At 37.3% G+C, this 17,452-nt stretch overlaps 1 protein-coding gene across 7 annotated transcripts in view; it reads right to left on the reverse strand.

Annotated features, from left to right (window-relative positions):
• The window catches only part of KIAA1328 (KIAA1328 ortholog), a 177,017-nt gene that overhangs the window by 152,384 nt on the left and 7,181 nt on the right, over nucleotides 1-17,452 (reverse strand). For all 7 annotated transcript variants that reach the window (XM_019610301.2, XM_010725189.2, XM_019610305.2 and 4 more), the window contains 3 exons: nucleotides 16,903-17,039; nucleotides 12,291-12,385; nucleotides 2,737-2,852 (listed from right to left, as the gene is read on the reverse strand). In XM_019610301.2, coding sequence (XP_019465846.1) covers nucleotides 2,737-2,852; nucleotides 12,291-12,385; nucleotides 16,903-17,039 — 348 coding nt within the window. The remainder of the gene's footprint in view (nucleotides 1-2,736; nucleotides 2,853-12,290; nucleotides 12,386-16,902; nucleotides 17,040-17,452) is intronic.

Consider the following 17,452-nt stretch of genomic DNA (forward strand, 5'->3'; position numbering starts at 1 on the left):
TTTTTTTAATTCTATAATAAGCCTTTGGCAACCTTAACAAACAGCCAACCTACTTATGAATCATTCATGAGGGTTGTGTTTCATTAGTGGGATGTGCTAGTAAGGACTGCTCAAATTTCAAAGTTTCAACCGTAGTAGAAGTAGACAATTCCTTTGAACAGAAACTAAACTTGCATGCAAGTTTCCTTACCCAGTCATTACTGGCCAAAGCAAATGTAAATTCAGACTTCAGATAGATACTATCCCTCTTTCAGTTCTGTGACATTACTTAAAAGTCTTGTTGTGAGACCACTGCAGAACGCCCTACACCTCCAAGCTTTCATTATAGCTCATCAACAATAAATTTGAATAGACAGGTACACAGAGCCTCTGCACAACAGCAACAAACATATGAACAATAACAACATATGAACAATAACAAAATGAAAAAATTCTGCTTTTAAAGTAAGGAGTTCAAGTACACAAAGCATATCCTTCCTGCAAGATCCTTAATAAGAAAATTAAAAAAAAAAAAAAAGACATCTCCCTGGAAAAGCACACGCACTCCCCATGCTACTCAAATTCAACCTCTACCAGGTTGAAATTACATTTCACTGGATAGCTGCAACCATTATATCAGAAGCACTGATTTATTATTGTAGGATCATTTTAAATACTGGGCTAGATAAAGTAATTTTATAGAAAATAAATTGGCTGGGGGAAGGGAGAGAAGTACGTAAAATTGATTTTACTAGACTTGGAGGTTTTTCCTTGTGCTATTATATTTCTTGCTTACAATTGAACTCTGTAAATTTCAGAAGAATTTCAAATTGCTGTACTTGAAAATAGCCAGAATCTATATTCCATTTTGGCAAGTCTTTCTTACCAATCCTCACCTTACAACAAGCATTCAGAGGTCAGATGACAGGCAAGTATTCTAACAGCTAAAATTATGTTGTTTTAAATTATAACCCTGTTTTATATTTCTAGGCTTTATAGAGTTTTATAAAGTATAAAATTGTATGCATTAACCTTCTGCCATGACTACTTGAATTCCTGTACAACGGTATTCAAACTCGTACAGTCATTTTCTAACAAGAAAAAAAAAGAAAAGCACAAAACAACAAAACAAAGCAAAAAAAGCAAGCATGGCTACTTCCCAGTAATCAAGTAAACCTCAGATGAATTAGTGAAATTTTTATGTGCCTAAATTATATAAATATATATTGAATATATCCATTGGGAATGTAACATCCCACCCTCGCTCATGCACCGAATTAACCCACAAGATGTAATACAGTAAAAAATATTTACTTCAGTGTAATCAATGTGAAAGAGTCATATCTAATGGCTCTTAAATACATCAGATTTAATATTTTCCAGAAACTGTTCCATGCCCAGCCAAGCTTGTAAATGTGTATATTATTTAGTATAAACAACAAAACAACAAAACAACTTTTTTCTATCAGTATTAGTGCCACTAAGCTGCAACGGATCTGCCGCATTATCAACAGCAATCCCCTGCTGTCAAAAACAACAAATCACAAGAATTTCTCTGATAAGCCAATCAAGTTCAACAGAAAAAAGGACCTTCTCTCTTCCCTCCCTCTAAACATTCCAGTGTCTTATTGTAAAATACAATTCCTCACAATTTCAAGAATCCTCCTCCAATTTCACGTCTAAGTTATGGACTGCGTCTCCATATTTCTCCTTATTTCTATTCTGTCACTGGCCTATCACTTGAAGAGTCCTTTTGTCTCAGCATTTTCTCTTCCTCTATTCCCTTCACCACTAAGTCAGCCTAGTTCTACATGGCCAGTCGCTATGCAGAAGCACACATGCACACTAGTACCTTCTCAGAAATAGGTTCTGCAAACCTCCATAATCCTAACAAGCCTGTCTCCACAACTTTTCTAATTTCATTCCTTTCTTCAGCAAGGGATGACTCAGAACTGAAAATAGCTCTGCACGCTAAGTTCCATCAATGCTTTTTACAATAGTATTAGTAGTCTCCCTACTTACACAGCTGCTGATGAATTACATGCTATTTGCTTTTACTGCAGTTGCAGTTCCCTCTTCTATATCCCGCTGTAGTCAATTGCTACCTTCTGAAGAATTAAACAACAAAGCATCGATATCAAACATTTGGAGAGATATGAACAAGAGCATTTTGTAAAGATGTGCCACATCACAGTGTAGAAAAGCTATAATTCCTTGCAAGATCATTTTGCATTTGGTTTTCCAGGACTGGGACTAAGTATATGCAGTTTAACAAAAATGGAAGTCACAGTCTGCATTAAAAAAAATCAGCTAAACCTACATTAATAGAAAATGTCCAATCTGGCTAAACCCCAGAGTACAAATATATAGGTTTAAATGCCTTCAATTTAAGGTGCCTTTCACAGGATGCAGAGAGCACCCGAATAGTGCAAGATGTATTTTAGACCTCAATTACAACAACCTAACAGGATTAAGAGAAAAAACATCTATAAACATATTTTAATGCACAAATTCCTTATTGTCATTTCTAGTTGACAAATATCTATTTCATAGCAAAACAACATCATAGGAACAGCTGGATGGCAGTTTTAAGCTCAAATGAACCAGCATCACATGCTGACAAGTCATCTCTCTGATTGCTTTTGAATGGCAGCACATGCAGATTTATTCTCTGCCATAAATTAGAACAATTATTTCTCCATAGTTCACTTTTTATTTCAGACAGTGAGCCCTTTCATACTTTTTTTTAAAGGATATCTTCCCTTTCCTTGATGATAAGCTCATTCTGTTCCTCTAGCTGCCTGATCTTCTTCTCAAATGACTCCTGTTCAGCTTTCAGCCGTTCTTCTGTCACCTCCTTTTCTTCACTCACCCTGAAAAGAATTTGAGAGAAATAAAATATATTCCCATAAACACAATGCCCAACTTCCAGATCCTCTGCTTTCCAGGTAAATGCATCCACCCCAGCCACATAAAGCTCCATTTCTCATAATGTTTATTCTATCATATTACACTGAAAGTTGCATACAGGTACCCAATAAATTATTTTTTCAAAGACACTGGTCTCAACAGAGTGCATGCACATTAATGGGAAGCACAGAACTACAAAGTAAGGTTCTGAACCTACAGTGAGGTCTGAGGAGACCGATTTTCTGCAGCTATAATGAAGACACATTGGGATCCATATAAGCCTAGGGCACGTAGACAGAAAATTCAAATGGGTGAGCTTAGCTACTGAGACAGAAAGGAAATTGAAAAATCTCTTTTCTTTTTTAATCTATAAGCTAATTCTTCTTTCACATTTACTGGTCAAATATAAGTTCTAGAAAAGAACATTTTTCTTGTTAGTTTTTCTCCAAATGAAACAGCTTGCCTTCTTCTGGGGAATCTTAAAATATCAAGCCACTGGAGTAAATTCTCCTTTCTGCCTGGGCCATGGCACCCTGTATGTTGCTGCTCAGTGTAAATAATTAGATCTAGATTAAAAGATTATAATGTGAGAAATTTTTACTATGATCATTTATTCTGCATCTCAAGGGGAGTTGTAAAAACAATTTTTCTGTTATCACATAGGCAAAATGACCATTCCACATTGATGATTCTGTGACTGTGTTAAAAATGTGGCTATATTTAGATACACACGTACATAAAAGCCATTCAGGGTTTGAGCCACCATTTGTCATCATCTTTCCCTTCTTAAGAGGACACAGAAAAGCCATAAATACTACAATTAGGTCACCCCTCTAGGGTGAGCTACAAACAGGCAGCATTCCCCAACTCTAAGCTCAACCTACAGCCTTTCCCACAACACCTCTAACAGACTACATGAATTCATAAATTATTAATAATACCGAAACTTGCACCTTTTCTCTACAAACCTAGAGGCTGAAAAATAACATACAGAATATATCAAATTCCATAAATCAGGACAGTTTGATCACTTGGAACAAGCCATTAAGTATAAAGTTTCTAGGTTAAAAAAGACATCGATTTAGCATCAAAACATTCCATTATTCGTATGCCCAGGGCCTTATTTACAACCCTATGCCCTAACACTCCAAGGCTCCCTTCTCTCCCCTCAAAGACTTAACAGGGATTTGTACACATCAGATAATAAACAATGAAGAGAAACAGCTGTATTAACTCTCCATCCATCTCATCCATATAATCCTGTAATGTGAGAAGGCAACAAGTTTTTCAGACTGGTCAACCATAAATCCTTGCTCCCTAGCGCAGTCACAGGTATGGTATATATGCCACAGGCTGCAGAGCCGGCTTTTCCATCTACCCAAACCAGTTTGTTTGCTCTGAATCAAGAGCAATCAGCTAAAGAGTCTACAGCATATGACCTACCTTTATGTAAACAGCAAAAGATATAAGCATGTGTATTTTTTCTTAGAGTTAGGAGTAGTAGAGAATAGAGAATAAAAGGTATCAATCAGAAAAAAACACACTGAAGGTAGCAGTGGGCAGGTAAATGAAATACATGAAGAAAACAAGAACAGAAAAAAAGATTTGAAGAGAAACAGCGGACAAGCACTGTCTCCAGGATACTAGACAAGGAAGGATGCTTGTTTACTAAGTAGAAGACAGATGTTGCATTAGAAGATGGTTAAGAACAAATGAAACACTGGGCAATGCTGGCAAGCAGGAGTATTAAAATCAAACAATAACACATGAAAATTTGATGAAGAAAGAAAGAACTGTGCAGTAGGGTAACTGCTCTAAAACAGGATTCATCCATTTCTAGATTCTGTGATTTGCTGCTTGTATCTGTCTGCATCGCATTCACATGCTCTGTTTGTATTTAACACAGATCACAGTAGGCTGACATACTCACAGACACATGAATATATTGTGCCACATATCTTATGCAGTAAATGACTGAGAACAGTAAATGACTGAGAACAGTAAGTGATCTCAGAAGAAACGTGGCAATATGTGTTTATGTATCACAAAGCAGAAGACAGCTCATAAAGGGCAAGCAAGATGTAGAAGACAGTTACTCACAGGAGGTGGCAAAAGAAAGTTAGAGAAAAGAAATACAAGAATGTCATCAGATTATGCTGGATTTATGTCATATCCTATACATAGCTCAGTGAGATTTTTTTATATCCTTCTTTCTTTGCCTTCTGGCAGTAAAGAACAGAAGATTCTTAGCAAAACTATGAACGACTTCACTGCTGCCAAACAGAAACATTTCAAGGCTCACAATGCTCCTAAAAAGGATTGTAACTTGTTTTTCCTCTGTTCATGGTCAGAAAGCAGCAGAGAAAGGAAGAAGGTGCTCCATCTACAAAGGGCACAACCACTCCACTGGGCAACATATTGATGTTCAGCTTGACTGTCATTGTTTGCAGGTGCAAATAAGGACTGACAACTGAATGTGAAGATGACATATCAGTAGAACTATTTCTGCTGTTAAATGTCTACAATATTTCTTTGTATATGATTTACATTCATCTAACTTGTGACATAGGACACACACATCTTTGTTCAATATTTGTTTTAAATTCAACACTTCCAAGCTTATGCAATTCTAGATGCATCTAGATAAAGATCTTTATTTTGCAGGAGTCTCTGTAGAAAACAGATAAATAAAAGTGATGTAGATGTACCGATAGACCCTCCTAAGACATCAGCCTTAGGGTTCAAATTAATTCTTTATTCACCAGTTCCAGTTATGGTGTGCTCCTGTGTTTACTGCTGCTACTGTCTCATCTTAAGATGCAACTGATCAACAACTTTGCTGATGAAACTGACTCATTCCTCTGAGGAAACAAGACTGATGCTCTCCAGGTGGAATTTTTAAAGCAACATCTAGGCAAACAGCACTAAGTTTTATTTGTCTAATGAAAACTGTCATGCACAGGAAAGAGTCAGAACAATACTAACATCAACATCACACTACAGACAAAGCACAAAAGTAACTCCTCTTGACTGAAAGAGCCCACAAAGTTTGAAAAAGAAAACAAAGGAAGCACTGACAAAGCCAATGAAAAGTAGTATTTTACATTTTTTAAAACCCGAATGCAGTGAGAATGATAGCTGAGCAGGTTAAGACAGAGAAGACAAAACAAGAAGCACAGCCACTGGAAGTGGGAGCATCTGTTGGGAGCATTTACCTTCTAGGAATTTGCTTGAAACTAGTCTGCTAACAAGATTTTTAAAAAAATAAAAATAAAAAAAATTAAAAAAAAAAATTTGGTGACCATTCTTGAAAACCACAGGTTTTAAATTTCAAGAAAAAAATGGCATCCAGAGTAGGCATGGTGACAGGAGGAAGAACACAGACCAAGGACCAAGATAAGTGCCTCAGACAAGGCCCAACACACACACAACCCACAGAATGCAATTGGATATTCCAAGTGAAAGATGTGCACCAAAAAGATGAAACAAATTTAATGCCAGACTCCATCACAACATGCCTCTGGCAGAAACCGGCAACAGTGACATTTAGTATCAGCACTGCAGGAAGACAGAACGGCAGCAACTTTGTCTTAAGGGCACTGTTTGCAAATGTGATACATTTTACTCAAGTGTCACACGCAGTCTGTATAAATTTCAAAAATAACAAAAAAAAAAAACATCCAACAATCCCATAATTGAAATTGGTGCACAATGGATACATTTTATTATATGCAGCTCGCAAAATAATACAAAACCTGATCTCTCAGCATGAATTTATAGCTACAAATGATTTTTTAAGTAGAAAAGGTAAGCGTGATTGGTGATGCAATAATTCTAGGCATGCTTTACCTATCAACGAGAAGTAATTTTCATACAAGCTTAGGGATATCTCATTTGCAGTCTCACTGCCTGACTAATTAAGAGGACTCCAGCAGAATACTGTCTCTTAAAGTAACACACGCACATATACATAAATAAAAAGATTGATATTGAAGTTATAGCCTGGTAACAATTTGGTTAAATAAGAGATAAATATAGGCAAACCCAGGAAAGAAGGTAGCTCAAGTGGTCAAATACTATGCATTTCTAAAACGGATTTCCACATGCAAGCTCTCCTTCAAAGATTCTAAGTGCAGAAGGGACAACTCTTAAACCAGAGGTATATGCTACAAATACATAGTTTTAGTGTATTCCTTTGTAATGGTTTCACGTTCTGTACTCAAATTAGCCTTCTGCTTTAATTCCCACTTACAGCTTTTTTAGAAAACTTCCATTTTAACAGGTCAATTTCATCTTAATGTCAGGTACAAAAGTCCACATAACGCAATGCTAGTGGACAAGATTTGTGTCCCAGACAGCCACCAATCTACAAAGAGTTTAGGAATCCAGTGGCTTGGGAAGGATGAAGCATTTCTCTGTGAGGTACAAAGGGCTGTCTAAAAGCTGTTTATCTAGCTGCTAAGTACAAGTCATTCTGCGGGTGCCATCAGGCTTTGCCAGAAAGACACTCATCTGATAGCAAAAAACTATATAGAGATCTCTAAAAGAGCAATCACTCCTCTTTTTGAGGATAAGGACATTATCTTTGTACCTAGGTTGCTTTCATAGACTTGTTTGCAAAAACTACAGGGAATCATAGAATCATAAAGGTTGAAAAGGCCTCCAAGATCATCTAGTCCCACTGCCCATCTACCACCAACATTGCCCACTAAATTGTGCTCCCTAGTACTCCAAATTTCTTGAACACCTCCAGGGATAGCAATTCCATCATCTCATATGGCAGCCCGCTCCAGTGTCTGACCACTCTTTCAGAAAGGAATTTTTTTTTTCTAACATCCAACTTGCATCCTTGTCCTAAAACTTTAAATAAGATAAACTAAGTAGTTAGATACAAATTCTCAATACTGAAAGCAAAAAAAAAAAACAGAACAACCTATCATAACCATTCTATGTCTTATAGTCAGTGCTATGTTCATTCAAAAGAAAACTGTATATGAGCTGTACTTCTAAATGTTCAAGGCAGAACTATGATGTGCGTCATAGTAGGAGTCAGGAAATCAAAATTCTGTAGCTATGTGACAGGAGCAAGGTAAACACTTGCAAGAACACATACATTTTCTCTGCAAACAAAGTTATGATCATTTTCATTCAGCCAAATGCTGAGACCTCTCAAAATTTGCCCATAATTTTTAAAACGTATGTAACCATTCTCAGTATGGTCTTTAGCAAGTTCTTAATGCTAAACAGTCAACTGGATAGATCCCAAGAAAGCTCACACTCTCTCTTGGAAGAGGCTAATGTGTCCTGACACCAGCACAGAGTATGATGGTAAGAACCTTTCAGTGTCTTCACTGTGTCACTACTCATTTCATTACATAAGCTGATGACTGCTTTAGGAGTAGCCTGCAGGAACAAAAGCTGAGATAAAGACTATTTTTTTTTTTTCCTCTTAAAAGGATTCTGCTTCTAGGGAGAGTTAAAATTTGTTCTTACCGTGTGCCTAACACTTTCATCACCATGCCAGCAGCATCTTGCTGAAAACACGAAGGTACCATGCTGGTTGGTTTTAAACATCATTGGACATTCTTGAATGTGATCACTCATTTACTCACAGAGCTCCTCAGGAGTTTTGGGCATGACTCTGCAAATCTACAATATTACAAGGCCAAGTTCAAGAGTAACAGTTGGATCAGAGCAATCCCAGAGATGAGTGGAAACTGGGAGAAGAACTCATTGAGAGCAGCCCCACAGAGGAAGACTTGCAGATTATGGCGGATAAAAAGCTGGATGTGAGCCAGCAGTCTGTACATGCAGCTTGGAAGGCCAACTGTGTCCTGGGCTGCATCAACAGAGGGACTGCCAGCAGGGTGAGGAAAGTGACTGTCCCCGTACTCTGCCCCCATGAGGGCCACCTGGAACATACAGGGCCTGGGGCCCCCAGCAAAACAGTTTAGATGGCATGATACTGATAGGACAAGGGGAAATGGCTTTAATCTAAATGAGGGGAGATTTACATTAGATGTTAGGGAAGAACTTTTTTTACTCAGAGGACAGTGAGGCACTAGCATGGGCTACCCAGAGAAGCTATGGATGTCCCATCCCTGGAGGTGTTCAAGGTCATGTTGGATGGGGCCCTAGGCAGCCTGACCAGAAGGTGACAGCCATGCCCACAACAGAGGGTTGTAACTGGATGGTCTTTAAGATCAGTTACAACCCAAGATATTCCATGATTCTGCAATATTCCAGTTTTCTAAGTTTGCATCCAATTTGCCTTTCTCTTTTTACTTTAAGAAGGAAGATCAACTTGATATGTTCAAAGGAAAAATAATGGTTAGATTTATAGGTAGTATCACAGAGCAAAACCTAAGACTATTCTAAACAAGAAAGAAGGATTAGAAAGGAGACAGCTGTGTCCTTCCATTCAACACTGTCTCAAAATTCAATTTCATCAAGTCTCTAACAGCTAACGTGATGTCAACCACTAGAATTCCCAATAGTAGAGTATAAGTCGAGCAGAGTAACTCAGTTTTTCAAAGGAAAGTATAATAATAATAACAGTAATTATTAGGTGAGGCCAGTGGGGAGAAGGAGGTGATTGTCCCCCTCTACTCAGCTCTTGTGAGGCCCCATCTGAAGTGCTGTGTTCAGGTCTGGGACCCTCAGCACAAGAAAGACACAGAGCTCTTGGAACAGGTCCAGAGGAGGGCCACTAGGATGTTCAGAGGGCTGGAGCACTTCTCCTATAAGGAAAGGTTGAGGGAACTGAGATTGCTTAGCTTGAAAAAGAGAAGGCTCTGGGGAGATTTCATTCTAGCCTTCCAGTACTTGAAGGGAGCATATGAACAGGAAGGGGAACGGCTGTTTATGAAGGTGGATAGTGATAGGACAAGGGGGAATGGTTTTAAACTGAGACAGGGGAAGTTTATGTTAGGTATTAAGAGGAATTTTTGTGGTGACTCACTGGAACAGGTTGCCCAAGGAGGCTGTGGATGCCCCATCCCTGGAGGCATTCAAGGCCAGGCTGGATGTGGCTCTGGGTAGCCTGGTCTGGAGGTTGGTGACCCTGCACATAGCAGGGGGGTTGAAACTCAATGATCATTGTGGTCCTTTCCAACCCAGGCCACTCTACGATTCTGCAGTAATATAGCCAGCATCACAATTTATTCACACCAAGACCAAGTCTCACACTTCAGCATATAACTGATGCATTTTCCCAGAGTTCAAAAGTGCAGTGGGAATGAGAGTCGGAGAAAAAGAAGGGAAAATAGGAAAAGTACATCAGCTTTCTTTCAGCAGCTGCAGAAGTCAGGTGAATGACCACTACTCTGACCTGCTAAAGCAAGATGTGGTTGAAATCCAAGCACCAGGCGTTAATCATATTTTGCCACTGTTTCTATGCAGATAGAATTTTGTCACTGCATATCTGCCTTCATGCAGGCAGTTGTTGACCAATCTATTTCTTTCACCATCCTGCAATAACCATGCAGCAATCATCAGTTTCAACCACCATCACTCATTCACAAACAGCAGCAAAACAAGAAATGGTTAATTACAGCTCTGGTCAAGTGAGATCTTTATTCTTCCAGTTATTTACTAGAGCACAGTCTTCCCAGAAAATTTTCAGCATTCTGCTAGTTCCTTTTCTTCTTTAAAACAGCAGTAAATGTTCTACTGCATGTAAAAACTCTCCATCATTGCACAACTCAAGATGAAAATTATGGAGAGTTTGTAAAAAGTGACGAGGTGAGCGGAATTAAAGTTCAACATCCCTATTACTCTGCAAAGGACTTTTAATTACATCCAATAAAAATATGATTAGGTTTAAAAATAAAGGAGAACTAAGTATAAAATAATAGTGTTCCACTAATTTTACTTTTCAAAATTAATGTTGCTGCACCTTCTATTTTTCTTCGAAGAAATGTCAGGCAGAAATATCAAACTGTCCTTGGGGAAAAATCACAGCATCTGAGATTTAAGAAGAATCCCATGCTCAAATGAGTTAGTGTACAAGTATTCACTAGGGAGCAGTGTATTATGAGGAACAATGAAGTAAAAGACTTTTTTAAATATTAGAATATATCTCTATATATCAACAGTGGCAACAGTGTCCGAATAGCTCCAACATCTGACAATTTGTAACCAGGCTTCCTAGCAATCTACTCATTTGACAGCCTTAACTAGACATTTTCTAGCACATGAGGTAGGATAAAATAGCATTGCAAGCATGAAGAACTTCAGAAATTACTGAAATATTGTATATGCTATACAATACATGGGCACAGATTATTAGTGGGCAAAATGGTCTTATGGATGAGGACAATCAGAGAGAAAATACTCCTAGCTGCACCAGAGACTTATTGCATGACCTTGAACAGTAACTTAATTTCTCTGCCTAAGTTTTTCTTTATGAAAAGAAAAAGGACAGTAATGTTTGCCAATTATTGCACATATAAAATTTATGATGAAAGTTATTTCATTAATATCTAAGAACTTGCACTTTGTTCTAGCAAAATTTTGCAGCTAAGCTCTGAGCGTGGACATTAACTTTTAGCTCAGAGGACTTAAGATGATCTCATGAAGTTTCCTCCTCTGGTATCATAATTACAGCCTGCCACAGTTCCAAGTGTTCCTCAGTTTTTATAGGCATCATGTAAGAAGCAGATTCCCAGAGATTCTAAAGCATAAGGGACAGAGGAGAGGAAAAACAACTCTTCTCTCCCACTCAAATTTATCTTTAACATCATTTGTCTCCATAAATGCAACTAGCACAGGAATGAACCTCAAAAACTTTTCACTCAAGCTGAGAAAATTCCACCACTGTAGCTTCTCTTTTCAAAGAATTAGGAGAACATGAAGAAACTAAAGTAAAATTTTGCCAAATTAAGTTGGCAAAATAAACTAAAACCACAGTGGATTCTATTTCTCTACACATGCAAACATGAGTACATACAGATTAGCATTTTTTATTCACAAGATTAGCAATCCATCTTTAAGTTAGAGTTCCTTATACACGTTTTCTCCTGATAAACAAGCATTACAGAATTTCATATCAGTGACGTTCTTACTTTCAAAAGACAATATTTATAAGCATAAACCTATGTAACATTTTTAAAGTACAGGTTAAACGCAGCAAACAAAATTCTAGTCCTGTGACTGTATTTATATGGATGAACTACTGCATGTCACAAAACTTTGGCTTCTGCTTACATTATGCTAAGGATATTTTGGGCCAAAACAGGGAAAAACTGATCAGGCTGCTTCACTATTCATACCTCTTCGAGGAATAAAAATTACTTTATGCAAATATTCAGTTCCATAATGCAGTTCTACATTACTTGATGTTAATTAGAAGAATGACTATCCTTAAACATAATGCATTTTCAGGTGATGCTTATTCTCACCTGGCAAGTTCTTTAATTAAGTTTGCAATGCGTCTCTTGTCCTCAGGACATAAATCCTTTAAAGAAGCACTCTTCATTGCTCCTTCATTAGTGACCTGAAAATTGAAAGCCACACTTTAAAAAGTACTCTTAAAAGAGAACAAGTATTTCATAAGACATTAAAAGCATTTCTGGACCTAATAATTAGAAGTTGAAGGTAGACAAATTCCAACTGGAAATAGTGTGTATACTTTCATCAGTAAGTACAGTTCAGTGGAGCAAATTACCAAAATTGTGGAGAATTCTGAGAGACTTGAAACTTGTAAAATGCAGGATACTTTCTTCAACATTAAACATGTTGAGTAAAGTTTCAAGACCAACACTATTCTTTGATCTATATCAGATAAAATGCAATAGATTCTCATGACTTAGAAATCTAGTGCAGCAATATTCAAACCCAGGTTCAAACTTTATTTTACTGGAATCCTGAAATACAGAGTAAGAAAAAAAACATTCTGATTTAGCACTTGTGAGCAAAGCAAACAAAACAGCAAAAAATGTGTGCAGTATATTGTTAATGTAAGTACTTATTTCATACAATCTTTTAATGCATCAAAATGTACGCAGCCCTTTCTAAGTCATCATCACTTGGTTTTAATTATTTATATGCTACCTTCTCAACTTACCTTCCTTCTCAGAAGAAATCTTTAGCTTATTCCAGTACTTCAATTCTTTTAATGCATTCATTTATTACTGTTGAAAACTGCGGCATTTGTTATCAATGTCCACCAGAGGGCATATTGCTCTACATCTGTGCAATAATCCTTTGCAGTGCCCGGTTACTGCTATTATTACCTATTTCAGGTGTTTCCCAGTGGGAAAAAAATCTTTAGTCAAAATTGCTTTTATTCTCCAGAAACTTCAGTCAGTTCTCCACTGCTAGCAATAAGCAGAAAATAACAAGCCCAAGATGACAGCAGTAATAATAGCTGTGCTGTTCTGCCCAAGATTTTGGCAAGTTTAAATATTTCCACTTAGTCTTACTCTTTTATTTTCAGTCCAGTCTTTTACAAATCTCCCTGAGCACATGCAGTGCTTAACATGAGACACAAGAAGGCTACCAAATGCTTTGCAACTTGGCCAAGTTAGCACAATACAGCACAAAACAACCTCTGAACATAGAAAGCAAACACTGGACTTATCTCCCCTCATTAGCAGTAATAGCAGCTGACCTACACGCATCAGAGAGGAAGTGCCCCTTTCCACTCTTAGCTAATTGCTTTTTGAACAGTGGTTTAAAACAAAGGACTATGCAGCTTTCCAAAGAGGCGATGATTTTACGGTCTTGTTATATCCACCTGACCCTGCAAGTACACTCTCATTTTATCTTCAAGATATTTTCCTTGAAAATACAGTTTCACAAGCCAAATTACATTTTGGTGCTTTTCAAGTGGATTCCAATTTCCTTCCCAAGCATATACCAATGCATTTACTACACACAAAGAAAGCCTTCAACATAATTGAATTTAAGTTCAACTAAATGTATAGTTAAAGGATGTTCATTTCCTATGTTGCAAATGTCTGAAAATGATTTTTACTATTTTTTAGTTGGCTGCTGCTGGAATCTTTTAAAAAAAAAGTTCTTTTTCATTCAAAAAGTGTCATAAACTTGATTGCTTTAATAAATGAGTTTTCAACAGAATGTCCCTCAAGCTACCCCCCCCACACACACATACATATTTTCAGACAAACAAACAGGAGGAAAAGGAAAAACTGGAAAATTAGTCTGTGCTTGTTAGTATCATCCATAGGTATAGATAGATGGCAGACAAAAAATTCTTAAGGCAGGCTTGTACTGTAATACTTGTCATAGAATGGCCTATGTTGGAAGGGGCGTTAAAGCCCATTAAGTTCCAAACCCAGCTGCCATCTATCAACCAGATCAAGCTGCCCAAGTCCCAGGATGGGACATCCACAACTTCTCTGGGTAACTTGTAACAGTGCCTCACCACTCTCTGAGTAAAGAATTCCTTAACATCTAACCTAAATTTCTCCTCTTCTGTTTAAAGCCATTCCTTTTTGTCCTATTGCTATCAGACCATGTAAAAAGTCACTCCCACTCCAGCTTGTAAGCTCTCCTCAAGTACCAGAAGGCCGCAGTGAAGGCTCACTGGAGCCTCCTCTTCTCCAGGTTGAATAAGCTCCTTCAGCCTGTCTTCACAGGAGAGGTGATCCAGCCCTCCGAGCACCTTCATGGCCCCCCTCTGGACTCCTCCAACAGCTCCTCATCCCTCCTGTGCGGGGGACCCCAAACTTGGATGCAGTACTCTAGATAGGGCCTTAAAGTAGCAGAGTATAGAGGGACAATCAGTTCCCAGCCCTGCTGGCTTCACTTCTCAAAATGAAACTGTGGAATTAAGCAAGGAACAGCTCTGCCATAATCATAAAAACAAGACGACAAATAAGATAGATTCCAAGACCTTATAGACTCCTTTTTCAAGATGTTTGCCCCTTTCTACACACCTACATAATTTCTTAACTCCATATTTTCTAGAGGAAATACATTACATAAGGAGAACATTCTCTCACTTTATAAACTACACTTTGAAAGAAGACAACTTGCATGACAAAGTAGACAAATTCTGTCAAACAGAAAGTAGGAAGATGGAAAATTATGATCAAGAACAGTTAAAAACTGATTTATTCAAACTACAAAAAAAACACCAGAGCTAACAAGACCTTCCTGAAGTCTTCTCCAAAACTCTCAACCTATTATGTTTTGTCAAGTCCATCTGGAAGAAGAGAAGGTAAGCAATCTATTTCTGCTAAGATTCAAGTTGGACTGAAATCCAAACCATTCTCTTCAATAGATAATCCTGGTAAATTGTAATAGTGAGCTACCTACCAATATAAAATGCAAAGTATATCAAAATTAACTGATTAAATCTCTCTAGACATGCATATAACCCTACACACACCTGGAAGAAAATTATTTATTTTAGTCATGAAAACTCCTTGTGAACAAACTTGGAGAAACCTTCCTCTTCTGTAACAAGTAAAATGTATTTGTTCTGTTCGTTTCAAGCAATTCAGAGTTTATCTTCAAAGTACAAGGTTTTCATGAGGAATTTAAATGACATGAGAAAAAACAGGTTAAAAAAAGAGTAAAAGATTTGAACCTATTGTACTGTCACTGTTATAAAAGTACATCTGAATCTCAAATGGAGATTTGGTTTATTACGCATTGTATATAAAAAGAAATAATTTCTAAATAATTTTCACCGGGAAACTTGAATAAAATTTCTCTAAACAACAAGTAATGCTAGCAACACAAAATACAAAAAAGTAGATTTTAAAATTAAGTATGAAGACATTATGAGGCATGTCGCTTGCAGAAGCTTACAATGAAATGTATTTATATAAAGACTCTGCATAATGGCAGCTATTTGCGAAATTTCTCCACATGTCACTTAACAACAACATCATTTGCAAAGTGGAAGTACATACCAGCCTTCTAAAAGCAAGTACTGATAAAAAGAAATATAAACTGTGAAGAGACCAGGAGCAGTCCTAAAAAATGAATACCAGCATGTCATGAGGTGGAAAATAGAGCTACTTAAGGATTCGGAGAGCAATGATACTGTCAAACTATCGAGAACAGTGTGATCTATCTTCACATTGAACATTCATGTGGGGCATACAGCATTTAGTCAGCACACAGATGACAGACATCTTCACCCAGACACAAAATAATGTTTAATGCATGTTAATAAAGCAGTGAACCAGAAGAAGTCAAAAATTTTAGACTCCACCTGGAAGTACAAAGATACCTCACATTAATAACTTAGAAAGTCACTCCAGGTGACTACCTAGCAAGAAACTTAACAGTATCTAAATGGATTTCAAGTGTCTTTCATAGTCAGTATGCTGTTCAAATCTTGTTAGAAAAATGGTATTGCTCAATAATTTTCCAAATATCACAAGATACCTTAGTATACAAAACAAACTTCTGAGGAAAACTCCACTGCTTTGAAACTTGTAAACTTTTAACTATGGGAGAAGTGTCTACTGTCACAGGAGTCGACAAGACAATTCACTGTCTTGTGCAAGATATTATCAACTTACTACATTACCCCTATTACTGTGACACATTTTAACTTTTATTGTCAGAAATGAAAAGTTATTTCACCTTGTTACATGAGCAGCCACAACGTTGGGTCTCTGAAAAAAATACTATAAGTGTTGCTTCTAAAAGTTAAAACACATCCAATGGAATTAGTCCATCTATTCAGACTGAAATACTACCTATGTGTTTGGCAAGTAACATGTAGATTAGGTGCTACTCAAAGTTGTTTCCTCCCTCTACACATCCATTTTATATTCATTTTACATAGCACTGGTTGCATACCACTTACACAAATCAGCACACTCAGCTTTTGTTCTCTTTTAGACAGCAAGCCACCCAAGTGGAAAAGTAATTTTTGCCAGCAGGTCACAGCACAAGTGGGTAAAAAATTCAAGTGTGCGAGAACAAGAGCTCTCTAAAACCATTCAGAAGTTTCAGTCTAAAGATTTTCTGACATCTTTCGACTACATGCACTTGGCACAGCACGAAAAATTTGCCTCTACTGACCTGATGTCCTGTCAGGTCTCCTGTCCTTCTAGCAGGATCCATGGAAACAGAAGAAACAGCTACAGGCACCTTCAGCTCAGTTTCACCTTTATGACATTTTGGTAAATATCTTCTTAAATTTCCTTTTGTAGACAACCCTGTAGATGAAAGACAAACAGAACACACAGATCATGAAGTCAAAAGAGACCCTCTCTTAGCAGCTATTTTTGAGAAGAACTAAAATTTTAGTATTTGTTTGCAGTTTCCCTAAGTCTCTCACTCCATACAAAATTTTGTAATGACGAGTATATTAGCAGAAAAAAAAAAAGGAAGTCGTGGCACTGAACAGCACCCAGTCACATGGATATGGAAGTAAATTCTGAAACATGCTCTTTTTCTTCTGAGATTCAATACAAAAATTTATGTTTATGTTTGACATTCAAAGACAAACGGGAGCAAACAGAAGCAGAACTGTTAAAATTTCTGTGATAAAATACATGTTTTTTCTGTTATTCAGCCTGCCTACTAATTGCTCAGACTCACTCTTCCTCTAAGGACCACGCATATGAGT

This window comes from Meleagris gallopavo, chromosome Z (genome assembly GCF_000146605.3).
Source record: "Meleagris gallopavo isolate NT-WF06-2002-E0010 breed Aviagen turkey brand Nicholas breeding stock chromosome Z, Turkey_5.1, whole genome shotgun sequence".
Taxonomy (NCBI): domain Eukaryota; kingdom Metazoa; phylum Chordata; class Aves; order Galliformes; family Phasianidae; genus Meleagris; species Meleagris gallopavo.